Source organism: Coregonus clupeaformis, chromosome 23, assembly GCF_020615455.1.
Source record: "Coregonus clupeaformis isolate EN_2021a chromosome 23, ASM2061545v1, whole genome shotgun sequence".
Lineage (NCBI taxonomy): Eukaryota > Metazoa > Chordata > Actinopteri > Salmoniformes > Salmonidae > Coregonus > Coregonus clupeaformis.
In genome coordinates this window covers 53092618-53119893 of record NC_059214.1, presented here as the reverse complement: position 1 = coordinate 53119893, position 27276 = coordinate 53092618, and the positions used below count along the sequence as shown (strand labels likewise).

Here is a 27276-nt window from a genome sequence, read left to right as displayed (position 1 = left end):
ATTGGAGGTGTACCTGTGGATGTATTTCAAGGCCTACCTTCAAACTCAGTGCCTCTTTGCTTGACATCATGGGAAAATCAAAAGAAATCAGCCAAGACCTCAGGAAAAAACGGCTGAAGGTACTACGTTCATCGGTACAGAAAACAGTACGCAAGTATAAACACCATGGGACCACGCAGCCGTCATACCGCTCAGGAAGGTGACGCATTCTTTCTCCTAGAGATGAACGTGCTTTGGTGCGAAAAGTGCAAATCAATCCCAGAACAACAGCAAAGGACCTTGTGAAGATGCTGGAGGAAAGAGGTACACAAGTATCTATATCCACAGTAAAACAAGTCCTATATCGACATAACCCGAAAGGCCGCTCAGCAAGGAAGAAGCCACTGCTCCAAAACCGCCATAAAAAAGCCTGACTACAGTTTGCAACTGCACATGGGGCCAAAGATCGTACTTTTTGGAGAAATGTCCTCTGGTCTGATGAAACAAAAATAGAACTGTTTGGCCATAATGACCATCGTTATGTTTGGAGGAAAAAGGCGGATGCTTGCAAGCAGAAGAACACCATCCCAACCGTGAAGCATGGGGGTGCTTTGCTGCAGGAGGGACTGGTGCACTTCACAAAATAGATGGCATCATGAGGAAGGAAAATGATGTGGATATATTGAAGCAACATCTCAAGACATCAGTCAGGAAGTTAAAGCTTGGTCGCAAATGGGTGTTCCAAATGGACAATGACCCCAAGCATACTTCCAAAGTTGTAGCAAAATGGCTTAAGGACAACAAAGTCAAGGTATTGGAGTGGCCATCACAAAGCCCTGACCTCAATCCTATAGAAAATGTGTGGGCAGAACTGAAAAAGCGTGTGCGAGCAAGGAGGCCTACAAACCTGACTCAGTTACACCAGCTCTATCAGGAGGAATGGGCCAGAATTCACCCAACTTATTGTGGGAAGCTTGTGGAAGGCTACCCAAAACATTTGACCCAAGTTAAAGAATTTAAAGGCAATGCTACCAAATACTAATTGAGTGTATGTAAACTTCTGACCCACTGAGAATGTGATCCTGTGTAGCTCAGTTGGTAGAGCATTGCGTTTGCAACGCCAGGGTTGTGGGTTCGATTCTCACGGGGGGCCAGTATGAAAATGTATGCACTCACTAACTGTAAGAGCGTCTGCTAAATGACTAAAATGTAAAATGTGATGAACTAAATAAAAGCTGAAATAAATCATTCTCTCTACTATTATTCTGACATTTCACATTCTTAATATAAAGTGGTGATCCTAACTGACCTAAGACAGTGAATTTTTACTAGGATTAAATGTCAGGAATTGTGAAAAACTGAGTTTAAATGTATTTGACTAAGGTGTATGTAAACTTCCGACTTCAACTGTATAAGTGAATTTGTCCCAATACTTTTGGTCCCCTAAAATGGGGGGACTATGTACATAAAGTGCTGTAATGAAATGTTGGATGAAGATCCCCTCAGATTAAAGCTGACGGTTTGCACTTTAACTCCAAAATAACACAATACATCATTTACCATTCATTTCTACCATTCATAGTCTGTACTTTAACCTCACAGTCATTGTATCATTTCCAATCCAAAGTGCTGGAGTACAGAGCCAAAACAACAACAAATGTGTCTTTGTCCCAATACTGTTGGAGAGCACTGTATATAAACCACGCCCCTCTGCAAACATGCCTTCTCCGATGTTGGTTACAAGGCGGTACTTGTTTAAATATGGTAAGAGAATATCATGTTACCATTGGTGTATTGAAATGAGAGAGTTAGGGTGATGTCACCCTATCCCGTTAGTAATCCCGCCTCCTGAATCCAAGTGTTTGACACGGGGGAGGGGACCAGTAACTTTATGATCAAACTTTATCAATGTAGAAGCAACAGTCATTTTTTATACTTTGGTCATCATACTTAGATCTGGTTTCATCATTGTGACTGTTCATGACCTTTAAAACACATCACGTCACAAAACCCTCCAGGGGACCATGACACAATGTGTTGTTGTGTTTGTGATCCTGTATCTATATCTAGAAGTGTTGTTGTGTTTGTGATCCTGTATCTATATCTAGAAGTGTTGTTGTGTTTGTGATCCTGTATCTATATCTAGAAGTGTTGTTGTGTTTGTGATTCTGTATCTATATCTAGAAGTGTTGTTGTGTTTGTGATCCTGTATCTATATCTAAAGTGTTGTTGTGTTTGTGATCCTGTATCTATATCTAGAAGTGTTGTTGTGTTTGTGATCCTGTATCTATATCTAGAAGTGTTGTTGTGTTTGTGATTCTGTATCTATATCTGAAGTGTTGTTGTGTTTGTGATTCTGTATCTATATCTAGAAGTGTTGTTGTGTTTGTGATTCTGTATCTATATCTAGAAGTGTTGTTGTGTTTGTGATCCTGTATCTATATCTAGAAGTGTTGTTGTGTTTGTGATCCTGTATCTATATCTAGAAGTGTTGTTGTGTTTGTGATCCTGTATCTATATCTAGAAGTGTTGTTGTGTTTGTGATCCTGTATCTATATCTAGAAGTGTTGTTGTGTTTGTGATCCTGTATCTATATCTAGAAGTGTTGTTGTGTTTGTGATTCTGTATCTATATCTAGAAGTATTGTTGTGTTTGTGATCCTGTATCTATATCTAGAAGTGTTGTTGTGTTTGTGATCTTGTATCTATATCTAGAAGTGTTGTTGTGTTTGTGATCCTGTATCTATATCTAGAAGTGTTGTTGTGTTTGTGATTCTGTATCTATATCTAGAAGTGTTGTTGTGTTTGTGATCCTGTAACTATATCTAGAAGTGTTGTTGTGTTTGTGATACTGTATCTATATCTAGAAGTGTTGTTGTTTGTGATCCTGTATCTATATCTAGAAGTGTTGTTGTGTTTGTGATCCTATATCTATATCTAGAAGTGTTGTTGTGTTTGTGATTCTGTATCTATATCTAGAAGTGTTGTTGTGTTTGTGATTCTGTATCTATATCTAGAAGTGTTGTTGTGTTTGTGATCCTGTATCTATATCTAGAAGTGTTGTTGTGTTTGTGATTCTGTATCTATATCTAGAAGTGTTGTTGTGTTTGTGATTCTGTATCTATATCTAGAAGTGTTGTTGTGTTTGTGATCCTGTATCTATATCTAGAAGTGTTGTTGTGTTTGTGATCCTGTATCTATATCTAGAAGTGGTGTTGTGTTTGTGATCCTGTATCTATATCTAGAAGTGGTGTTGTGTTTGTGATCCTGTATCTATATCTAGAAGTGTTGTTGTATTTGTGATCCTGTATCTATATCTAGAAGTGTTGTTGTGTTTCTGCAGGACTCTCTCCATTCCTTGATGAACACTCTGAGTGCCTCCAACCCTTTCTTCGTGCGCTGCATCAAACCCAACATGGACAAGGTGGGTCATTCAGTATTCATCACAACCACCAGCTGAACTGGAACTAGTCTGTTACTGTTCACTCATAGCAGCTTGAGTCCAGATCAGAGAAAAGCCAGATCAGAGAAAAGCCAGATCAGAGAAAAGCCAGATCAGATAAAAGCCATATCTATGTTCTATTCATAGTTCTCCTGCTGTCTTGCCCATGTACCCTCAGTGTGATTCTACTCTATACAACGCTGAGAGTGGAGGAGCCATTTTGATAGTATGTCTATAGACTTTAGAAACACAACAGAGAGTCAGAGGAGATAGGAGGGACGGTGGCTCGCTGATGTTTCAGTTGGCGGCTATCTCTTCAGTGTGATCCTCATGTTCCCTATGTAGTACACTACTTTTGACCAGGGTCCATAAGGTGCCATTTTGGACTCATCCTTTGATTCAGTTAGGAGCAGCAGGACAGAGTGGACAGTTAGGAGCAGCAGGACAGAGAGGACAGTTAGGAGCAGCAGGACAGAGAGGACAGTTAGGAGCAGCAGGACAGAGAGGACAGTTAGGAGCAGCAGGACAGAGAGGACAGTTAGGAGCAGCAGGACAGAGTGGACAGTTAGGAGCAGCAGGACAGAGTGGACAGTTAGGAGCAGCAGGACAGAGTGGACAGTTAGGAGCAGCAGGACAGAGTGGACAGTTAGGAGCAGCAGGACAGAGAGGACAGTTAGGAGCAGCAGGACAGAGAGACAGTTAGGAGCAGCAGGACAGAGAGGACAGTTAGGAGCAGCAGGGACAGAGTGGACAGTTAGGAGCAGCAGGACAGAGAGGACAGTTAGGAGCAGCAGGACAGAGAGGACAGTTAGGAGCAGCAGGACAGAGTGGACAATTAGGAGCAGCAGAGACAGAGTGGACAGTTAGGAGCAGCAGGACAGAGTGGACAGTTAGGAGCAGCAGACAGAGAGACAGTTAGGAGCAGCAGGACAAGAGGACAGTTAGAGCAGCAGGACAGAGAGGACAGTTAGGGCAGCAGGACAGAGAGGACAGTTAGGAGCAGCAGGACAGAGTGGACAGTTAGGAGCAACAGGACAGAGAGGACAGTTAGGAGCAGCAGGACAGAGAGGACAGTTAGAGCAACAGGACAGAGAGGACAGTTAGGAGCAGCAGGACAGAGAGGACAGTTAGGAGCAGCAGGACAGAGAGGACAGTTAGAGACAACAGGACAGAGAGAGACAGTTAGGAGCAGCAGGACAGAGAGGACAGTTAGGAGCAACAGGACAGAGTAGACAGTTAGGGCAGCAGGACAGAGTGGACAGTTAGAGCAGCAGGACAGAGAGGACAATTAGGAACAGCAGGACAGAGAGACAATTAGGAACAGCAGGACAAAGTGGACAGTTAGAAACAGCAGGACAGAGGACAGTTAGGAGCAGCAGGACAGAGAGGAACAGTTAGGAGCAGCAGGACAGAGAGGGACAGTTAGGAGCATCAGGACAGAGAGGACAGTTAGAGGCAGCAGGACAGAGAGGACAGTTAGGAGCAGCAGGACAGAGTGGACAGTTAGGAGCAGCAGGACAGAGAGAGACAGTTAGGATCAGCAGGACAGAGAGGACAGTTAGGACAGTTAGGAGCAGCAGGACAGAGAGGACAGTTAGGAGCAGCAGGACAGAGAGACAGTTAGAGGCAGCAGGACAGAGTGGACAGTTAGGAGCAACAGGACAGAGAGGACAGTTAGGAGCAGCAGGACAGAGAGGACAGTTAGAAGCAGCAGGACAGAGAGGACAGTTAGGAGCATCAGGACAGAGGACAGTTCTGCCTGCAGGACAGAGAGGACAGTTCGGAGCAGCAGGCTGCGGTTAAGGAACCCCTACCTGTCCCAGACCTGCTGTTTTAAACTCTAATGATCGGCTATGAAAAAGCCAACTGAGATTTATTCCTGATTATTATTTGACCATGCTTGTCACTTACGAACATTTTTGAACATCTTGGCATGGTTCTGTTATAATCTCCACCGGCACAGCCAGAAGAGGACTGGCCACCCCTCATAGCCTGGTTCCTCTCTGGTTTCTTCCTAGGTTTTGCCTTTCTAGGAGTTTTTCCTAGCCACCGTGCTTCTACACCTGCATTACTAGCTGTTTGGGGTTTTAGGCTGGAATTTCTGTACAGCACTTCGAGATATTAGCTGATGTAAGAAGGGCTATATAAAATAAATTGATTGATTGATTTGACTTAGAGCAGAACAGATGACATTAGAACACCCAGTAAGGCAACAAAGACTAACATTACAACAGTTAGGTAATCGAAACAGCAGACAGACAGGTAGACATTAGGAGCAACAGGACAGAGGACAGTTAGGAGCAGCAGGACAGAGTGGACAGTTAGAGCAGCAGGACAGAGAGACAGTTAGGAGCAGCAGGACAGAGTGGACAGTTAGGAGCAGCAGGACAGAGGGACAGTTAGGAGCAGCAGGACAGAGGACAGTTAGGAGCAGCAGGACAGAGGGACAGTTAGGAGCAGCAGGACAGAGTGACAGTTAGGAGCAGCAGGACAGAGTGGACAGTTAGGAGCAGCAGGACAGAGAGGACAGTTAGAAGCAGCAGAACAGAGAGGACAGTTAGGAGCAGCAGGACAGAGAGGACAGTTAGGAGCAGCAGGACAGAGAGGACAGTTAGGAGCAGCAGGACAGAGAGGACAGTTAGGAGCAGCAGGACAGAGAGGACAGTTAGGAGCAGCAGGACAGAGAGGACAGTTAGGAGCAGCAGGACAGGCAGTTAGGAGCAGCAGGACAGAGAGGACAGTTAGGAGCAGCAGGACAGAGAGGACAGTTAGGAGCAGCAGGACAGAGTGGACAGTTAGGAGCAGCAGGACAGAGTGGACAGTTAGGAGCAGCAGGACAGAGAGGACAGTTAGGAGCAGCAGGACAGAGAGGACAGTTAGAGCAGCAGGACAGAGAGGACAGTTAGGAGCAGCAGGACAGAGAGGACAGTTAGGAGCAGCAGGACAGAGAGGACAGTTAGGAGCAGCAGGACAGAGAGGACAGTTAGAAGCAGCAGGACAGAGGAGCACAGGACAGAGAGGACAGTTAGGGCAGCAGGACAGAGGACAGTTAGGAGCAGCAGGACAGAGTGGACAGTTAGGAGCAGCAGGACAGAGAGGACAGTTAGGAGCAGCAGGACAGAGAGGACATTAGGAGCAGCAGGACAGAGTGGACAGTTAGGAGCAGCAGGACAGAGAGACAGTTAGGAGCAGCAGGACAGAGTGGACAGTTAGGAGCAGCAGGACAGAGTGGACAGTTAGGAGCAGCAGGACAGAGAGGACAGTTAGAGCAACAGGACAGAGAGACAATTAGGAGCAACAGGACAGAGTGAGACAGTTAGGAGCAGCAGGACAGAGAGGACAGTTAGGAGCAACAGGACAGAGTGGACAGTTAGGAGCAACAGGACAGAGGACAATTAGGAGCAACAGGACAGAGAGGACAATTAGGAGCAGCAGGACAGAGGGACAGTTAGAGGCAGCAGGACAGAGGACAGTTAGGAGCAGCAGGACAGAGAGGACAGTTAGGAGCAGCAGGACAAGAAGCAGTTAGAAACAAAGCAGAGACAATTAAGACAGGACAGAGAGGACAGTTAGGAGCAACAGGACAGAGAGACAGTTAGGAGCAGCAGGACAGAGAGGACAGTTAGGAGCAGCAGGACAAGAGGACAGTTAGGAGCAGAAGAAGAGACAGTTAGGAGCAGCAGGACAGAGAGGACAGTTAGGAGCAGCAGGACAGAGAGGACAGTTAGGAGCAGCAGGACAGAGGACAGTTAGGAGCAGCAGGACAGAGAGGACAGTTAGGAGCAGCAGGACAGAGTGGACAGTTAGGAGCAGCAGGACAGAAGGGACAGTTAGGAGCAGCAGGACAGAGGGACAGTTAGGAGCAGCAGGACAGAGAGGACAGTTAGGAGCAGCAGGACAGAGGAGGACAGTTAGGAGCAGCAGGACAGAGTGGACAGTTAGGAGCAGCAGGACAGAGAGACAGTTAGGAGCAGCAGGACAGAGAAGGACAGTTAGGAGCAGCAGGACAGAGTGGACAGTTAGGAGCAGCAGGACAGAGAGAACAGTTAGGAGCAGCAGGACAGAGAGGACAGTTAGAAACAGCAGGACAGAGTGGACAGTTAGAGCAGCAGGACAGAGAGACAGTTAGGAGCAGCAGGACAGAGTGGACAGTTAGGAGCAGCAGGACAGAGTGGACAGTTAGGAGCAACAGGACAGAGAGACAGTTAGGAGGACAGAGAGACAGTTAGAGCAACAGAACAGAGAGGACAGTTAGGAGCAACAGGACAGAGAGGACAGTTAGGAGCAGCAGGACAGAGAGGACAGTTAGAAGCGCAGGACAGAGGACAGTTAGGAGCAGCAGGACAGAGAGGACAGTTAGGAGCAGCAGGACAGAGAGGACAGTTAGGAGCAGCAGGACAGAGAGGACAGTTAGGAGCAGCAGGACAGAGAGGACAGTTAGGAGCAGCAGGACAGAGAGGACAATTAGGAGCAGCAGGACAGAGAGGACAGTTAGGAGCAGCAGGACAAGTAGACAGTTAGAGCAGCAGGACAGAGAGGACAGTTAGGAGCGCAGGACAGAAAGACAGTTAGGAGACAACAGGACAGAGTGAGACAGTTAGGAGCAGCAGGACAGAGTGGACAGTTAGAGACAACAGACAGAGGGACAGTTAGGAGCAGCAGGACAGAGAGGACAGTTAGGAGCAGCAGGACAGAGAGACAGTTAGGAGCAACAGGACAGAGAGGACAGTTAGGAGCAGCAGGACAGAGAGGACAGTTAGGAGCAGCAGGACAGAAGACAATTGGAACAGCAGGACAGAGAGACAGTTAGGAGCAGCACAGAGAGAGGACAGTTAGAGCAACAGGACAGAGGACAGTTAGAAGCAGCAGGACAGAGTGGACAGTTAGGAGCAACAGGACAGAGGGACAATTAGGACAGCAGGACAGAGAGGACAATTAGGAGCAACAGGACAGAGAGACAATTAGAAGCAGCAGAGACAGAGGACAGTTAGAGCAACAGGACAGAGAGACAATTAGAACAGCAGGACAGAGTGACAGTTAGAACAGCAGGACAGAGGGACAGTTAGGAGCAGCAGGACAGAGTGGACAGTTAGGAGCAGCAGGACAGAGAGGACAATTAGGGCAGCAGGACAGAGAGGACAGTTAGAACAGCAGGACAGAGTGACAGTTAGGAGCAGCAGGACAGAGAGGACAGTTAGGAGCAGCAGGACAGAGAGACAGTTAGGAGACAGCAGGACAGAGAGGACAGTTAGAAGCAGCAGGACAGAGAGTGGACAGTTAGGAGCAGCAGGACAGAGAGGACAGTTAGGAGCAGCAGAACAGAGAGACAATTAGGAACAACAGAACAGAGGGACAGTTAGGAGACAGCAGGACAGAGAGGACAGTTAGGAAATAACAGAGAAGACAGTTAGAAGCAGCAGGACAGAAGAGACAGTTAGAACAGCAGGACAGAGGGGACAATTAGGAGCAACAGGACAGAGAGGACAGTTAGGAGCAGCAGGACAGAGAGGACAGTTAGAAGCACAGGACAGAACAGTTAGAAGAACAGTTAGGAGCAGCAGGACAGAGAGGACAGTTAGGAGCAACAGAGACAAGTGACAGTTAAGCAACAGGACAGAGGACATTAGGAAGCAGCAGGACAGAGAGACATTAGCAGCAGCAAGACGAGACAATTAGGACAACAGAGACAAGAGACATTAGACAAGACAGAGACAGTTAGACAGAGGACAATTAGAAACAACAGAACGAGACTTGACAACAGACAAAGACAGTTAGACAACGAACAAGAGACAATTAGAACACAGACAGTTAGAAACAGCAGAACAGAAAGACAATTGAAGCACAGGACAGAGAGACAGTTAGAAACAACAGAGACAAAGACAATTAGGGAACAACAGACAGGACAGTTAGACACAGACAAGACTTAGAAACAACAGGACAGAGAGACAGTTAGGACAGCAGGACAGAGGACAGTTCAGACAGCAGGACAGAGGGACAGTTAGGAGCAGCAGGACAGAGTGGACAGTTAGGAGCAGCAGGACAGAGGGACAATTAGGAGCAGCAGGACAGAGTGGACAGTTAGGAGCAGCAGGACAGAGTGGACAGTTAGGAGCAGCAGGACAGAGAGGACAGTTAGGAGCAGCAGGACAGAGAGGACAGTTAGGAGCAGCAGGACAGAGTGGACAGTTAGGAGCAGCAGGACAGAGTGGACAGTTAGGAGCAGCAGGACAGAGAGGACAGTTAGGAGCAGCAGGACAGAGTGGACAGTTAGGAGCAGCAGGACAGAGTGGACAGTTAGGACAGCAGGACAGAGAGGACAGATTAGGACAGCAGGACAAGTTAGGAGCAGCAAGGACAGAGAGGACAGTTAGGAGCAGCAGGACAGAGAGGACAGTTAGGAGCAGCAGGACAGAGAGGACAATTAGGAGCAGCAGGACAGAGATGGACAGTTAGGAGCAGCAGGACAGAGAGGACAGTTAGGAGCAGCAGGACAGAGAGACAGTTAGGAGCAACAGGACAGAGAGACAGTTAGGAGCAGCAGGACAATTGGAGCAGCAGGACAGAGAGGACAATTAGGAGCAGCAGGACAGAGAGACAGTTAGGGAGCAACAGAACAGGACAATTAGGAGCAGCAGGACAGAGAGTAGACAGTTAGGAACAGCAGGACAAGAGACAGTTAAAGAGCAACAGGACAAGAGGACAAGAGAAGAGACATTAGAAACACAGACAAGAGGACAATTAGAAGCAACAGGACAGAAAGGACAGTTAGAAACAAACAGAGAGGACAGTTAGGAGCAACAGACAGAGACGTTAGAACAACAGGACAGAGAGGACAGTTAGGAGCAGCAGGACAGAGAGACAGTTAGGACAGCAGGACAAGACAGTTAGGAGCAACAGAACAGAGAGGACAGTTAGGACAGCAGGACAGAGAGGACAGTTAGGAGCAGCAGGACAGAGTAGACGTTGGAGCAGCAGGCAAGACAGTTAAAGAGCAGCAGGACAGAGTGGACAATTAAGGACACAGCAGAACAAAGAGACAATTAGAGCAACAACAGGAGACAATTAGGAGACAACAGAGACAGAGATGGCAATTAGAAACAGCAGGACAGAGAGAGACAGTTAGGAAACAACAGGACAGAGGACATTAGGAGCAAGGACAGAGTGACAGTTAGGACAGACAGAGAGGACAGTTAGAGCAGCAGGACAGAGAGACAGTTAGAGCAAGACAGAGACAGTTAGGAGCAGCAGGACAGAGAGACAGTTAGGAGCAGCAGGACAGAGAGGACAGTTAGGAGCAGCAGGACAGAGTGGACAGTTAGGAGCAGCAGGACAGAGAGGACAGTTAGGAGCAGCAGGACAGAGAGGAACAGTTAGGAGCAGCAGGACAGAGTGGACAGTTAGAGCAGCAGGACAGAGTGGACAGTTAGGAGCAGCAGGACAGAGAGGACAGTTAGGAGCAGCAGGACAGAGAGGACAGTTAGAAGCAGCAGGACAGAGAGGACAGTTAGGAGCAGCAGGACAGAGAGGACAGTTAGGAGCAGCAGGACAGAGAGGACAGTTAGGAGCAGCAGGACAGAGAGGACAGTTAGAGCAGCAGGACAGAGAGACAGTTAGGAGCAGCAGGACAGAGACAGTTAGAGCAGCAGGACAGAGAGACAGTTAGAGCAGCAGGACAGAGTTGGACAGTTAGGAGCAGCAGGACAGAGAGGACAGTTAGGAGCAGCAGGACAGAGAGGACAGTTAGGACACAGGACAGAGAGGACAGTTAGGAGCAGCAGGACAGAGTGGACAGTTAGGAGCAGCAGGACAGAGGGACAGTTAGGAGCAGCAGGACAGAGAGGACAGTTAGAGCAGCAGGACAGAGGGACAATTAGGAGCAGCAGGACAGAGTGGACAGTTAGGAGCAACAGGACAGAGGGACAGTTAGGAGCAGCAGGACAAGAGGACAGTTAGGAGCAGCAGGACAGAGAGGACAGTTAGGAGCAGCAGGACAGAGTGGACAGTTAGGAGCAGCAGGACAGAGAGGACAGTTAGGAGCAGCAGGACAGAGAGGACAGTTAGGAGCAGCAGGACAGAGTGGACAGTTAGGAGCAGCAGGACAGAGAGACAATTAAACAGCAGGACAGAGAGACAGTTAGGAGCAACAGGACAGAGGAGACAGTTAGGAAACAGCAGACAGAGTCAGTTAGGAGCAGCAGGACAGAGAGGACAGTTAGAGCAGCAGGACAGAGAGACAGTTAGGAAAACAGAGAGGATTAGGAACGCAGGACAGAAGGACAATTAGAGCAACAGGACAGAAGAGACAATTAGGAAACAACAGAACAAGAGACATAAGAAACAGCAGGACAAGGAGCAATTAGAAACAACAGGACAGAAGGACAGTTAGAAGCAGCAGGACAGGGGCAATTAGAAACAACAGAGACAGGGACAATTAGGACAACAGGACAGAAGACAATTAGGAAACAGCAGGACAAGGACGTTAGGGCAGCAGGACAGAAGGACAGTTAGGAGCAGCAGGACAGAGTGGACAGTTAGGAGCAGCAGGACAGAGAGGACAGTTAGGAGCAGCAGGACAGAGAGGACAGTTAGGAGCAGCAGGACAGAGAGGACAATTAGGAGCAGCAGGACAGAGTGGACAGTTAGGAGCAGCAGGACAGAGAGGACAGTTAGGAGCAGCAGGACAGAGAGGACAGTTAGGAGCAGCAGGACAGAGAGACAGTTAGGAGCAGCAGACAGAGAGGACAGTTAGGAGCAGCAGGACAGAGAGGACAGTTAGGAGCAGCAGGACAGAGAGACAGTTAGAAACAGCAGGACAGAGAGGACAGTTAGGAGCAGCAGGACAGAGGGACAGTTAGGAACAGGACAGTTAGAGCAGCAGGACAGAGAGGACAGTTAGGAGCAGCAGGACAGAGATAGACAGTTAGGAGCAGCAGGACAGAGTGGACAGTTAGGAGCAGCAGGACAGAGGACAGTTAGGAGCAGCAGGACAGAGAGGACAGTTAGGAGACAGCAGGACAGAGTGGACAGTTAGAGAGCAGCAGGACAGAGTGGACAGTTAGGAGCAGCAGGACAGAGTGGACAGTTAGGAGCAGCAGGACAGAGAGGACAGTTAGGAGCAGCAGGACAGAGAGGACAGTTAGGAGCAGCAGGACAGAGGGGACAGTTAGGAGCAGCAGGACAGAGAGGACAGTTAGGAGCAGCAGGACAGAGAGGACAGTTAGGAGCAGCAGAGACAGTTAGGAGCAGCAGGACAGAGAGGACAGTTAGAAGCAGCAGGACAGAGAGGACAGTTAGGAGCAGCAGGACAGAGAGGACAGTTAGAAGCAGCAGGACAGAGAGGACAGTTAGGAGCAACAGGACAGAGAGACAGTTAGAGCGCAGAGACAGAGCAGTAGAGCAAAGACAAGACAATTAGGAACATGACAGGACAATTAACAGGGAGACAATTAGAAACAGCAGAACAGAGGACAGTTAGACAAAGACAGAGAGACAGTTAGGAGCAGCAGGACAGAGTGACAGTTAGAAGCAGCAGGACAGAGAGGACAGTTAGGAGCAGCAGGACAGAGAGGACAGTTAGGAGCAGCAGGACAGAGTGGACAGTTAGGAGCAGCAGGACAGAGAGGACAGTTAGGAGCAGCAGGACAGAGAGGACAGTTAGGAGCAGCAGGACAGAGAGGGACAGTTAGGAGCAGCAGGACAGAGTGGACAGTTAGGAGCAGCAGGACAGAGTGGACAGTTAGGAGCAGCAGGACAGAGAGGACAGTTAGGAGCAGCAGAACAGAGAGGACAGTTAGGAGCAGCAGGACAGAGTGGACAGTTAGGAGCAGCAGGACAGAGAGGACAGTTAGGAGCAGCAGGACAGAGTGGACAGTTAGGAGCAGCAGAGGACAGAGTGGACAGTTAGGAGCAACAGGACAGAGAGGACAGTTAGGAGAGCAGGACAGAGAGAGACAGTTAGGAGCAGCAGGACAGAGAGGACAGTTAGGAGCAGCAGGACAGAGAGGACAGTTAGGAGCAGCAGGACAGAGTGGACAGTTAGGAGCCAGCATGACAGAGTGGACAGTTAGGAGCAGCAGGACAGAGAGGACAGTTAGGAGCAGCAGGACAGTTAGGAGCAGCAGGACAGAGAGGACAGTTAGGAGCAGCAGGACAGAGAGGACAGTTAGGAGCAGCAGGACAGAGTGGACAGTTAGGAGCAGCAGGACAGAGAGGACAGTTAGGAGCAGCAGGACAGAGAGGACAGTTAGGAGCAGCAGGACAGAGTGGACAGTTAGGAGCAGCAGGACAGAGTGGACAGTTAGGAGCAGCAGGACAGAGTGGACAGTTAGGAGCAGCAGGACAGAGAGGACAGTTAGGAGCAGCAGGACAGAGAGGACAGTTAGGAGCAGCAGGACAGAGAGGACAGTTAGGAGCAGCAGGACAGAGAGGACAGTTAGGAGCAGCAGGACAGAGAGGACAGTTAGGGCAGCAGGACAGTTAGGAGCAGCAGGACAGAGAGGACAGTTAGGAGCAGCAGGACAGAGAGGACAGTTAGGAGCAGCAGGACAGAGTGGACAGTTAGAAGCAGCAGGACAGAGTGGACAGTTAGGAGCAGCGGGACAGAGAGGACAGTTAGGAGCAGCAGAACAGAGAGGACAGTTAGGAGCAGCAGGACAGAGTGGACAGTTAGGAGCAGCAGGACAGAGAGGACAGTTAGGAGCAGCAGGACAGGAGTTAGGAGCAGCAGGACAGAGAGGACAGTTAGGAGCAGCAGGACAGAGAGGACAGTTAGGAGCAGCAGGACAGAGAGGACAGTTAGGAGCAGCAGGACAGAGGACAGTTAGGAGCAGCAGGACAGAGAGGACAGTTAGAGCAGCAGGACAGAGAGGACAGTTAGGAGCAGCAGGACAGAGAGGACAGTTAGGAGCAGCAGGACAGAGTGGACAGTTAGGAGCAGCAGGACAGAGAGGACAGTTAGGAGCAGCAGGACAGAGAGGACAGTTAGGAAGCAGACAGAGTGGACAGTTAGAGCAGCAGGACAGAGGGACAGTTAGGAGCAGCAGGACAGAGTTGACAGTTAGGAGCAGCAGGACAGAGAGGACAGTTAGGAGCAGCAGGACAGAGAGGACAGTTAGGAGCAGCAGGACAGAGTGGACAGTTAGGAGCAGCAGGACAGAGTGGACAGTTAGGAGCAACAGGACAGAGAGGACAGTTAGGAGCAGCAGGACAGAGAGGACAGTTAGGAGCAGCAGGACAGAGTACAGTTAGGAGCAGCAGGACAGAGAGGACAGTTAGGAGCAGCAGGACAGAGAGGACAGTTAGGAGCAGCAGGACAGAGTGGACAGTTAGGAGCAGCAGGACAGAGTGGACAGTTAGGAGCAGCAGGACAGAGAGGACAGTTAGGAGCAGCAGGACAGAGTGGACAGTTAGGAGCAGCAGGACAGAGAGGACAGTTAGGAGCAGCAGGACAGAGTGGACAGTTAGGAGCAGCAGGACAGAGTGGACAGTTAGGAGCAGCAGGACAGAGAGGACAGTTAGGAGCAGCAGGACAGAGAGGACAGTTAGGAGCAGCAGGACAGAGTGGACAGTTAGGAGCAGCAGGACAGAGTGGACAGTTAGGAGCAGCAGGACAGAGTGGACAGTTAGGAGCAGCAGGACAGAGAGGACAGTTAGGAGCAGCAGGACAGAGAGGACAGTTAGGAGCAGCAGGACAGAGTGGACAGTTAGGAGCAGCAGGACAGAGAGGACAGTTAGGAGCAGCAGGACAGTTAGGAGCAGCAGGACAGAGAGGACAGTTAGGAGCAGCAGGACAGAGAGGACAGTTAGGAGCAGCAGGACAGAGTGGACAGTTAGGAGCAGCAGGACAGAGAGGACAGTTAGGAGCAGCAGGACAGAGAGGACAGTTAGGAGCAGCAGGACAGAGAGGACAGTTAGGAGCAGCAGGACAGAGAGGACAGTTAGGAGCAGCAGGACAGTTAGGAGCAGCAGGACAGAGAGGACAGTTAGGAGCAGCAGGACAGAGAGGACAGTTAGGAGCAGCAGGACAGTTAGGAGCAGCAGGACAGAGAGGACAGTTAGGAGCAGCAGGACAGAGAGGACAGTTAGGAGCAGCAGGACAGAGAGGGACAGTTAGGAGCAGCAGGACAGAGTGGACAGTTAGGAGCAGCAGGACAGAGAGGACAGTTAGGAGCAGCAGGACAGAGAGGACAGTTAGGAGCAGCAGGACAGAGTGGACAGTTAGGAGCAGCAGGACAGAGTGGACAGTTAGGAGCAGCAGGACAGAGTGGACAGTTAGGAGCAGCAGGACAGAGTGGACAGTTAGGAGCAGCAGGACAGAGAGGACAGTTAGGAGCAGCAGGACAGAGTGGACAGTTAGGAGCAGCAGGACAGAGTGGACAGTTAGGAGCAGCAGGACAGAGTGGACAGTTAGGAGCAGCAGGACAGAGGAAGTGGACAGTTAGGAGCAGCAGGACAGAGAGGACAGTTAGGAGCAGCAGGACAGAGAGGACAGTTAGGAGCAGCAGGACAGAGAGGACAGTTAGGAGCAGCAGGACAGAGAGGACAGTTAGGAGCAGCAGGACAGAGTGGACAGTTAGGAGCCGCATGACAGAGTGGACAGTTAGGAGCAGCAGGACAGAGAGGACAGTTAGGAGCAGCAGGACAGAGACAGTTAGGAGCAGCAGGACAGAGAGGACAGTTAGGAGCAGCAGGACAGAGAGGACAGTTAGGAGCAGCAGGACAGAGTGGACAGTTAGGAGCAGCAGGACAGAGAGGACAGTTAGGAGCAGCAGGACAGAGAGGACAGTTAGGAGCAGCAGGACAGAGAGGACAGTTAGGAGCAGCAGGACAGAGTGGACAGTTAGGAGCAGCAGGACAGAGTGGACAGTTAGGAGCAGCAGGACAGAGAGGACAGTTAGGAGCAGCAGGACAGAGAGGACAGTTAGGAGCAGCAGGACAGAGAGGACAGTTAGGAGCAGCAGGACAGAGAGGACAGTTAGGAGCAGCAGGACAGTTAGGAGCAGCAGGACAGAGAGGACAGTTAGGAGCAGCAGGACAGAGAGGACAGTTAGGAGCAGCAGGACAGAGTGGACAGTTAGAAGCAGCAGGACAGAGTGGACAGTTAGGAGCAGCGGGACAGAGAGGACAGTTAGGAGCAGCAGAACAGAGAGGACAGTTAGGAGCAGCAGGACAGAGTGGACAGTTAGGAGCAGCAGGACAGAGAGGACAGTTAGGAGCAGCAGGACAGCCAGGACAGAGAGGACAGTTAGGAGCAGCAGGACAGAGAGGACAGTTAGGAGCAGCAGGACAGAGAGGACAGTTAGGAGCAGCAGGACAGAGAGGACAGTTAGGAGCAGCAGGACAGAGAGGACAGTTAGGAGCAGCAGGACAGTTAGGAGCAGCAGGACAGAGAGGACAGTTAGGAGCAGCAGGACAGAGTGGACAGTTAGGAGCAGCAGGACAGAGAGGACAGTTAGGAGCAGCAGGACAGAGTGGACAGTTAGGAGCAGCAGGACAGAGAGGACAGTTAGGAGCAGCAGGACAGAGTGGACAGTTAGGAGCAGCAGGACAGAGAGGACAGTTAGGAGCAGCAGGACAGAGAGGACAGTTAGGAGCAGCAGGACAGAGAGGACAGTTAGGAGCAGCAGGACAGAGAGGACAGTTAGGAGCAGCAGGACAGAGTGGACAGTTAGGAGCAGCAGGACAGAGAGGACAGTTAGGAGCAGCAGGACAGAGAGGGACAGTTAGGAGCAGCAGTGACAGAGAGGACAGTTAGGAGCAGCAGGACAGAGAGGACAGTTAGGAGCAGCAGGACAGAGAGGACAGTTAGGAGCAGCAGGACAGAGTGGACAGTTAGGAGCAGCAGGACAGAGTGGACAGTTAGGAGCAGCAGGACAGAGAGGACAGTTAGGAGCAGCAGGACAGAGTGGACAGTTAGGAGCAGCAGGACAGAGTGGACAGTTAGGAGCAGCAGGACAGAGTGGACAGTTAGGAGCAGCAGGACAGAGTGGACAGTTAGGAGCAGCAGGACAGAGAGGACAGTTAGGAGCAGCAGGACAGAGAGGACAGTTAGGAGCAGCAGGACAGAGTGGACAGTTAGGAGCAGCAGGACAGAGTGGACAGTTAGGAGCAGCAGGACAGAGTGGACAGTTAGGAGCAGCAGGACAGAGAGGACAGTTAGGAGCAGCAGGACAGAGAGGACAGTTAGGAGCAGCAGGACAGAGAGGACAGTTAGGAGCAGCAGGACAGAGAGGACAGTTAGGAGCAGCAGGACAGAGAGGACAGTTAGGAGCAGCAGGACAGAGTGGACAGTTAGGAGCAGCAGGACAGAGAGGACAGTTAGGAGCAGCAGGACAGAGAGGACAGTTAGGAGCAGCAGAACAGTTAGGAATAGCAGGACAGAGAGGACAGTTAGGAGCAGCAGGACAGAGAGGACAGTTAGGAGCAGCAGGACAGAGAGGACAGTTAGGAGCAGCAGGACAGAGTGGACAGTTAGGAGCAGCAGGACAGAGAGGACAGTTAGGAGCAGCAGGACAGAGTGGACAGTTAGGAGCAGCAGGACAGAGAGGGACAGTTAGGAGCAGCAGGACAGAGTGGACAGTTAGGAGCAGCAGGACAGAGTGGACAGTTAGGAGCAGCAGGACAGAGAGGACAGTTAGGAGCAGCAGGACAGAGAGGACAGTTAGGAGCAGCAGGACAGAGAGGACAGTTAGGAGCAGCAGGACAGAGTGGACAGTTAGGAGCAGCAGGACAGAGAGGACAGTTAGGAGCAGCAGGACAGAGAGGACAGTTAGGAGCAGCAGGACAGAGAGGACAGTTAGGAGCAGCAGGACAGGACAGTTAGGAGCAGCAGGACAGAGAGGACAGTTAGGAGCAGCAGGACAGAGAGGACAGTTAGGAGCAGCAGGGACAGTTAGGAGCAGCAGGACAGAGACGACAGTTAGGAGCAGCAGGACAGAGAGGACAGTTAGGAGCAGCAGGACAGAGAGGACAGAGAGGACAGTTAGGAGCAGCAGGACAGAGTGGACAGTTAGGAGCAGCAGGACAGAGAGGACAGTTAGGAGCAGCAGGACAGAGAGGACAGTTAGGAGCAGCAGGACAGAGTGGACAGTTAGGAGCAGCAGGACAGAGTGGACAGTTAGGAGCAGCAGGACAGAGTGGACAGTTAGGAGCAGCAGGACAGAGAGGACAGTTAGGAGCAGCAGGACAGAGAGGACAGTTAGGAGCAGCAGGACAGAGTGGACAGTTAGGAGCAGCAGGACAGAGTGGACAGTTAGGAGCAGCAGGACAGAGTGGACAGTTAGGAGCAGCAGGACAGAGTGGACAGTTAGGAGCAGCAGGACAGAGAGGACAGTTAGGAGCAGCAGGACAGAGAGGACAGTTAGGAGCAGCAGGACAGAGAGGACAGTTAGGAGCAGCAGGACAGAGTAGGACAGTTAGGAGCAGCAGGACAGAGTGGACAGTTAGGAGCAGCAGGACAGAGTGGACAGTTAGGAGCAGCAGGACAGAGAGGACAGTTAGGAGCAGCAGGACAGTTAGGAGCAGCAGGACAGAGAGGACAGTTAGGAGCAGCAGGACAGAGAGGACAGTTAGGAGCAGCAGGACAGAGAGGACAGTTAGGAGCAGCAGGACAGAGTGGACAGTTAGGAGCAGCAGGACAGAGAGGACAGTTAGGAGCAGCAGGACAGAGTGGACAGTTAGGAGCAGCAGGACAGAGAGGACAGTTAGGAGCAGCAGGACAGAGTGGACAGTTAGGAGCAGCAGGACAGAGTGGACAGTTAGGAGCAGCAGGACAGAGAGGACAGTTAGGAGCAGCAGGACAGAGAGGACAGTTAGGAGCAGCAGGACAGAGAGGACAGTTAGGAGCAGCAGGACAGAGTGGACAGTTAGGAGCAGCAGGACAGAGAGGACAGTTAGGAGCAGCAGGACAGAGAGGACAGTTAGGAGCAGCAGGACAGAGAGGACAGTTAGGAGCAGCAGGACAGTTAGGAGCAGCAGGACAGAGAGGACAGTTAGGAGCAGCAGGACAGAGAGGACAGTTAGGAGCAGCAGGGCAGTTAGGAGCAGCAGGACAGAGAGGACAGTTAGGAGCAGCAGGACAGAGAGGACAGTTAGGAGCAGCAGGACAGAGAGGACAGAGAGGACAGTTAGGAGCAGCAGGACAGAGTGGACAGTTAGGAGCAGCAGGACAGAGAGGACAGTTAGGAGCAGCAGGACAGAGAGGACAGTTAGGAGCAGCAGGACAGAGTGGACAGTTAGGAGCAGCAGGACAGAGTGGACAGTTAGGAGCAGCAGGACAGAGTGGACAGTTAGGAGCAGCAGGACAGAGTGGACAGTTAGGAGCAGCAGGACAGAGAGGACAGTTAGGAGCAGCAGGACAGAGTGGACAGTTAGGAGCAGCAGGACAGAGTGGACAGTTAGGAGCAGCAGGACAGAGTGGACAGTTAGGAGCAGCAGGACAGAGTGGACAGTTAGGAGCAGCAGGACAGAGAGGACAGTTAGGAGCAGCAGGACAGAGAGGACAGTTAGGAGCAGCAGGACAGAGAGGACAGTTAGGAGCAGCAGGACAGAGAGGACAGTTAGGAGCAGCAGGACAGAGTGGACAGTTAGGAGCCGCATGACAGAGTGGACAGTTAGGAGCAGCAGGACAGAGAGGACAGTTAGGAGCAGCAGGACAGTTAGGAGCAGCAGGACAGAGAGGACAGTTAGGAGCAGCAGGACAGAGAGGACAGTTAGGAGCAGCAGGACAGAGTGGACAGTTAGGAGCAGCAGGACAGAGAGGACAGTTAGGAGCAGCAGGACAGAGAGGACAGTTAGGAGCAGCAGGACAGAGTGGACAGTTAGGAGCAGCAGGACAGAGTGGACAGTTAGGAGCAGCAGGACAGAGTGGACAGTTAGGAGCAGCAGGACAGAGAGGACAGTTAGGAGCAGCAGGACAGAGAGGACAGTTAGGAGCAGCAGGACAGAGAGGACAGTTAGGAGCAGCAGGACAGAGAGGACAGTTAGGAGCAGCAGGACAGTTAGGAGCAGCAGGACAGAGAGGACAGTTAGGAGCAGCAGGACAGAGAGGACAGTTAGGAGCAGCAGGACAGAGTGGACAGTTAGAAGCAGCAGGACAGAGTGGACAGTTAGGAGCAGCGGGACAGAGAGGACAGTTAGGAGCAGCAGGACAGAGAGGACAGTTAGGAGCAGCAGGACAGAGTGGACAGTTAGGAGCAGCAGGACAGAGAGGACAGTTAGGAGCAGCAGGACAGTTAGGAGCAGCAGGACAGAGAGGACAGTTAGGAGCAGCAGGACAGAGAGGACAGTTAGGAGCAGCAGGACAGAGAGGACAGTTAGGAGCAGCAGGACAGAGAGGACAGTTAGGAGCAGCAGGACAGAGAGGACAGTTAGGAGCAGCAGGACAGTTAGGAGCAGCAGGACAGAGAGGACAGTTAGGAGCAGCAGGACAGAGAGGACAGTTAGGAGCAGCAGGACAGAGAGGACAGTTAGGAGCAGCAGGACAGAGTGGACAGTTAGGAGCAGCAGGACAGAGTGGACAGTTAGGAGCAGCAGGACAGAGTGGACAGTTAGGAGCAGCAGGACAGAGAGGACAGTTAGGAGCAGCAGGACAGAGAGGACAGTTAGGAGCAGCAGGACAGAGAGGACAGTTAGGAGCAGCAGGACAGAGAGGACAGTTAGGAGCAGCAGGACAGAGTGGACAGTTAGGAGCAGCAGGACAGAGAGGACAGTTAGGAGCAGCAGGACAGAGAGGACAGTTAGGAGCAGCAGGGCAGTTAGGAGCAGCAGGACAGAGAGGACAGTTAGGAGCAGCAGGACAGAGAGGACAGTTAGGAGCAGCAGGACAGAGAGGACAGTTAGGAGCAGCAGGACAGAGTGGACAGTTAGGAGCAGCAGGACAGAGAGGACAGTTAGGAGCAGCAGGACAGAGAGGACAGTTAGGAGCAGCAGGACAGAGTGGACAGTTAGGAGCAGCAGGACAGAGTGGACAGTTAGGAGCAGCAGGACAGAGTGGACAGTTAGGAGCAGCAGGACAGAGTGGACAGTTAGGAGCAGCAGGACAGAGAGGACAGTTAGGAGCAGCAGGACAGAGAGGACAGTTAGGAGCAGCAGGACAGAGTGGACAGTTAGGAGCAGCAGGACAGAGTGGACAGTTAGGAGCAGCAGGACAGAGTGGACAGTTAGGAGCAGCAGGACAGAGTGGACAGTTAGGAGCAGCAGGACAGAGAGGACAGTTAGGAGCAGCAGGACAGAGAGGACAGTTAGGAGCAGCAGGACAGAGAGGACAGTTAGGAGCAGCAGGACAGAGAGGACAGTTAGGAGCAGCAGGACAGAGTGGACAGTTAGGAGCAGCAGGACAGAGAGGACAGTTAGGAGCAGCAGGACAGAGAGGACAGTTAGGAGCAGCAGACAAGACAGTTAGGAGCAGCAGGACAGAGAGGACAGTTAGGAGCAGCAGGACAGAGAGGACAGTTAGGAGCAGCAGGACAGAGAGGACAGTTAGGAGCAGCAGGACAGAGTGGACAGTTAGGAGCAGCAGGACAGAGAGGACAGTTAGGAGCAGCAGGACAGAGTGGACAGTTAGGAGCAGCAGGACAGAGAGGACAGTTAGGAGCAGCAGGACAGAGTGGACAGTTAGGAGCAGCAGGACAGAGTGGACAGTTAGGAGCAGCAGGACAGAGAGGACAGTTAGGAGCAGCAGGACAGAGAGGACAGTTAGGAGCAGCAGGACAGAGTGGACAGTTAGGAGCAGCAGGACAGAGTGGACAGTTAGGAGCAGCAGGACAGAGTGGACAGTTAGGAGCAGCAGGACAGAGAGGACAGTTAGGAGCAGCAGGACAGAGAGGACAGTTAGGAGCAGCAGGACAGAGAGGACAGTTAGGAGCAGCAGGACAGAGAGGACAGTTAGGAGCAGCAGGACAGAGAGGACAGTTAGGAGCAGCAGGACAGAGAGGACAGTTAGGAGCAGCAGGACAGAGAGGACAGTTAGGAGCAGCAGGACAGAGTGGACAGTTAGGAGCAGCAGGACAGAGTGGACAGTTAGGAGCAGCAGGACAGAGAGGACAGTTAGGAGCAGCAGGACAGAGAGGACAGTTAGGAGCAGCAGGACAGAGAGGACAGTTAGGAGCAGCAGGACAGAGTGGACAGTTAGGAGCAGCAGGACAGAGAGGACAGTTAGGAGCAGCAGGACAGAGAGGACAGTTAGGAGCAGCAGGACAGAGAGGGCAGCAGGACAGAGTGGACAGTTAGGAGCATTAGGACAGAGAGGACAGTTAGGAGCAGCAGGACAGAGAGGACAGTTAGGAGCAGCAGGACAGAGAGGACAGTTAGGAGCAGCAGGACAGAGTGGACAGTTAGGAGCAGCAGGACAGAGAGGACAGTTAGGAGCAGCAGGACAGAGAGGACAATTAGGAGCAGCAGGACAGAGAGGACAGTTAGGAGCAGCAGGACAGAGAGGACAGTTAGGAGCAGCAGGACAGAGTGGACAGTTAGGAGCAGCAGGACAGAGAGGACAGTTAGGAGCAGCAGGACAGAGTGGACAGTTAGGAGCAGCAGGACAGAGTGGACAGTTAGGAGCAGCAGGACAGAGTGGACAGTTAGGAGCAGCAGGACAGAGAGGACAGTTAGGAGCAGCAGGACAGAGAGGACAGTTAGGAGCAGCAGGACAGAGAGGACAGTTAGGAGCAGCAGGACAGTTAGGAGCAGCAGGACAGAGAGGACAATTAGGAGCAGCAGGACAGAGAGGACAGTTAGGAGCAGCAGGACAGAGTGGACAGTTAGGAGCAGCAGGACAGAGAGGACAGTTAGGAGCAGCAGGACAGAGAGGACAGTTAGGAGCAGCAGGACAGAGTGGACAGTTAGGAGCAGCAGGACAGAGAGGACAGTTAGGAGCAGCAGGACAGTTAGGAGCAGCAGGACAGAGAGGACAGTTAGGAGCAGCAGGACAGAGAGGACAGTTAGGAGCAGCAGGACAGAGAGGACAGTTAGGAGCAGCAGGACAGAGAGGACAGTTAGGAGCAGCAGGACAGAGAGGACAGTTAGGAGCAGCAGGACAGAGTGGACAGTTAGGAGCAGCAGGACAGAGTGGACAGTTAGGAGCAGCAGGACAGAGTGGACAGTTAGGAGCAGCAGGACAGAGAGGACAGTTAGGAGCAGCAGGACAGAGAGGACAGTTAGGAGCAGCAGGACAGAGAGGACAGTTAGGAGCAGCAGGACAGAGAGGACAGTTAGGAGCAGCAGGACAGAGTGGACAGTTAGGAGCAGCAGGACAGAGAGGACAGTTAGGAGAAGCAGGACAGTTAGGAGCAGCAGGACAGAGAGGACAGTTAGGAGCAGCAGGACAGAGAGGACAGTTAGGAGCAGCAGGACAGAGTGGACAGTTAGGAGCAGCAGGACAGAGAGGACAGTTAGGAGCAGCAGGACAGAGAGGACAGTTAGGAGCAGCAGGACAGAGAGGACAGTTAGGAGCAGCAGGACAGAGAGGACAGTTAGGAGCAGCAGGACAGAGAGGACAGTTAGGAGCAGCAGGACAGTTAGGAGCAGCAGGACAGAGAGGACAGTTAGGAGCAGCAGGACAGAGAGGACAGTTAGGAGCAGCAGGACAGAGAGGACAGTTAGGAGCAGCAGGACAGAGTGGACAGTTAGGAGCAGCAGGACAGAGAGGACAGTTAGGAGCAGCAGGACAGAGTGGACAGTTAGGAGCAGCAGGACAGAGAGGACAGTTAGGAGCAGCAGGACAGAGTGGACAGTTAGGAGCAGCAGGACAGAGAGGACAGTTAGGAGCAGCAGGACAGAGAGGACAGTTAGGAGCAGCAGGACAGAGTGGACAGTTAGGAGCAGCAGGACAGAGAGGACAGTTAGGAGCAGCAGGACAGAGTGGACAGTTAGGAGCAGCAGGACAGAGTGGACAGTTAGGAGCAGCAGGACAGAGAGGACAGTTAGGAGCAGCAGGACAGAGAGGACAGTTAGGAGCAGCAGGACAGAGTGGACAGTTAGGAGCAGCAGGACAGAGTGGACAGTTAGGAGCAGTAGGACAGAGTGGACAGTTAGGAGCAGCAGGACAGAGAGGACAGTTAGGAGCAGCAGGACAGAGAGGACAGTTAGGAGCAGCAGGACAGAGAGGACAGTTAGGAGCAGCAGGAAAGAGAGGACAGTTAGGAGCAGCAGGAGAGAGGACAGTTAGGAGCAGCAGGACAGAGAGGACAGTTAGGAGCAGCAGGACAGAGAGGACAGTTAGGAGCAGCAGGACAGAGAGGACAGTTAGGAGCAGCAGGACAGAGTGGACAGTTAGGAGCAGCAGGACAGAGTGGCCAGTTAGGAGCAGCAGGTCAGAGAGGACAGTTAGGAGCAGCAGGTCAGAGAGGACAGTTAGGAGCAGCAGGACAGAGAGGACAGTTAGGAGCAGCAGGACAGAGAGGACAGTTAGGAGCAGCAGGACAGAGTGGACAGTTAGGAGCAGCAGGACAGAGAGGACAGTTAGGAGCAGCAGGACAGAGAGGACAGTTAGGAGCAGCAGGACAGAGAGGACAGTTAGGAGCAGCAGGACAGAGAGGACAGTTAGGAGCAGTAGGACAGAGTGGACAGTTAGGAGCAGCAGGACAGAGAGGACAGTTAGGAGCAGCAGGACAGAGAGGACAGTTAGGAGCAGCAGGGCAGAGTGGACAGTTAGGAGCAGCAGGACAGTTAGGAGCAGCAGGACAGAGAGGACAGTTAGGAGCAGCAGGACAGAGTGGACAGTTAGGAGCAGCAGGACAGAGTGGCCAGTTAGGAGCAGCAGGTCAGAGAGGACAGTTAGGAGCAGCAGGACAGAGAGGACAGTTAGGAGCAGCAGGACAGAGTGGACAGTTAGGAGCAGCAGGACAGAGAGGACAGTTAGGAGCAGCAGGACAGAGAGGACAGTTAGGAGCAGCAGGACAGAGAGGACAGTTAGAAGCAGCAGGACAGAGTGGACAGTTAGGAGCAGCAGGACAGAGAGGACAGTTAGGAGCAGCAGGACAGAGAGGACAGTTAGGAGCAGCAGGACAGAGTGGACAGTTAGGAGCAGCAGGACAGAGTGGACAGTTAGGAGCAGCAGGACAGAGAGGACAGTTAGGAGCAGCAGGACAGAGAGGACAGTTAGGAGCAGCAGGACAGAGAGGACAGTTAGGAGCAGCAGGACAGAGAGGACAGTTAGGAGCAGCAGGACAGAGAGGACAGTTAGGAGCAGCAGGACAGAGTGGACAGTTAGGAGCAGCAGGACAGAGAGGACAGTTAGGAGCAGCAGGACAGAGTGGACAGTTAGGAGCAGCAGGACAGAGTGGACAGAGAGGACAGTTAGGAGCAGCAGGACAGAGAGGACAGTTAGGAGCAGCAGGACAGAGTGTTCTGAGTCTTCTAAGGCCTACATTCAATCAGATCAAGCGTTAACCGGGCAACAGCCGACACCCACATAGCTGATGTTTCGGCGGTGTCGGAGGTGGACCTATGTTGGGGCATTGTCACGTAGCTCACCCGTCCCACTCCTCATTAGAAGTTCAGAATTTATAAAGTGTAGGATATATAGATATGGCAATGTCAGCTTTAGCTATAATGCCAGGACACGCCAAAACAATCACTATGCTGTGTGCTGGTAGAATAGAGCCCTGAGTGTTCCGTGGCCTTCCATGGTTCTGCGAGGGCTCTCTTTGTGCCTCTGTAACAACGCCCCTCTGCCAGGACATTCCTCCAGCCCAGGTCAGAGGTCAGGGGTCAGGGGTTAGGGTTGGCCCGCAACAGCTGCAGTTGGTTGTGTGTGGGCCATTGTTGCCCTACTGACCTGCTGACTGCTGCTGTGGAGGGAGGAGAGGGAGGGAGGAGAGGGAGGGAGGGAGGGAGGGAGGGAGGGAGGGAGGGAGGGAGGGAGGGAGGGAGGGAGGGAGGGAGGGAGGGAGGAGAGGTCAGCAGGGGGCTCGGCTGCAGCAGATGGCTCCACTATGTCTCCTCCCTATCACAGAGCAGTGGAAAACAAAACAACTTTCTTATTGACATTTAACACATAATGAAGTGCATTGCCAATAGATTCATTTCCTTCTGTAACTGGCACAAGGCTTTCATGGTTAACAAGGCTAGCATGATCACTGTTCTCGTTGTCCTCTGAGAGGTTAGGGTTACAGAGGCACATGGTGGTGGCCCCTTGCCAGAGTCCCCAGCGCCAAGCACTACCATGTCTCACCTTGTCCCCTGTCCCTGTCCCTGGCATGGCAGCGCAATCCCTCTCTCTTGTCCCCTGTCCCTGTCCCTGGCATGACAGCATTCCCTCTCTCTTGTCCCCTGTCCCTGGCATGACAGCATTCCCTCTCTCTTGTCCCCTGTCCCTGTCCCTGGCATGGCAGCGCAATCCCTCTCTCTTGTCCCCTGTCCCTGTCCCTGGCATGACAGCATTCCCTCTCTCTTGTCCCCTGTCCCTGTCCCTGGCATGACAGCATTCCCTCTCTCTTGTCCCCTGTCCCTGGTATGACAGCATTCCCTCTCTCTTGTCCCCTGTCCCTGGCATGGCAGCGCAATCCCTCTCTCTTGTCCCCTGTCCCTGTCCCTGGCATGACAGCATTCCCTCTCTCTTGTCCCCTGTCCCTGTCCCTGGCATGACAGCATTCCCTCTCTCTTGTCCCCTGTCCATATGCATGACAGCATTCCCTCTCTCTTGTCCCCTGTCCCTGGCATGACAGCATTCCCTCTCTCTTGTCCCCTGTCCCTGTCCCTATGCATGACAGCATTCCCTCTCTCTTGTCCCCTGTCCCTGGCATGACAGCATTCCCTCTCTCTTGTCCCCTGTCCCTGTGCATGACAGCATTCCCTCTCTCTTGTCCCCTGTCCCTGTCCCTGGCATGACAGCATTCCCTCTCTCTTGTCCCCTGTCTCTGG

General features: G+C 52.0%; 1 protein-coding gene across 1 annotated transcript in view; it reads left to right on the top strand.

The window, feature by feature from the left end:
• The window catches only part of LOC121556643 (unconventional myosin-X-like), a 294837-nt gene that overhangs the window by 145948 nt on the left and 121613 nt on the right, over nt 1-27276 (top strand). Inside the window, exon 18 of the mRNA XM_045206479.1 lies at nt 3322-3402. Within this exon, the coding sequence (XP_045062414.1) occupies nt 3322-3402 (81 nt within the window). The remainder of the gene's footprint in view (nt 1-3321; nt 3403-27276) is intronic.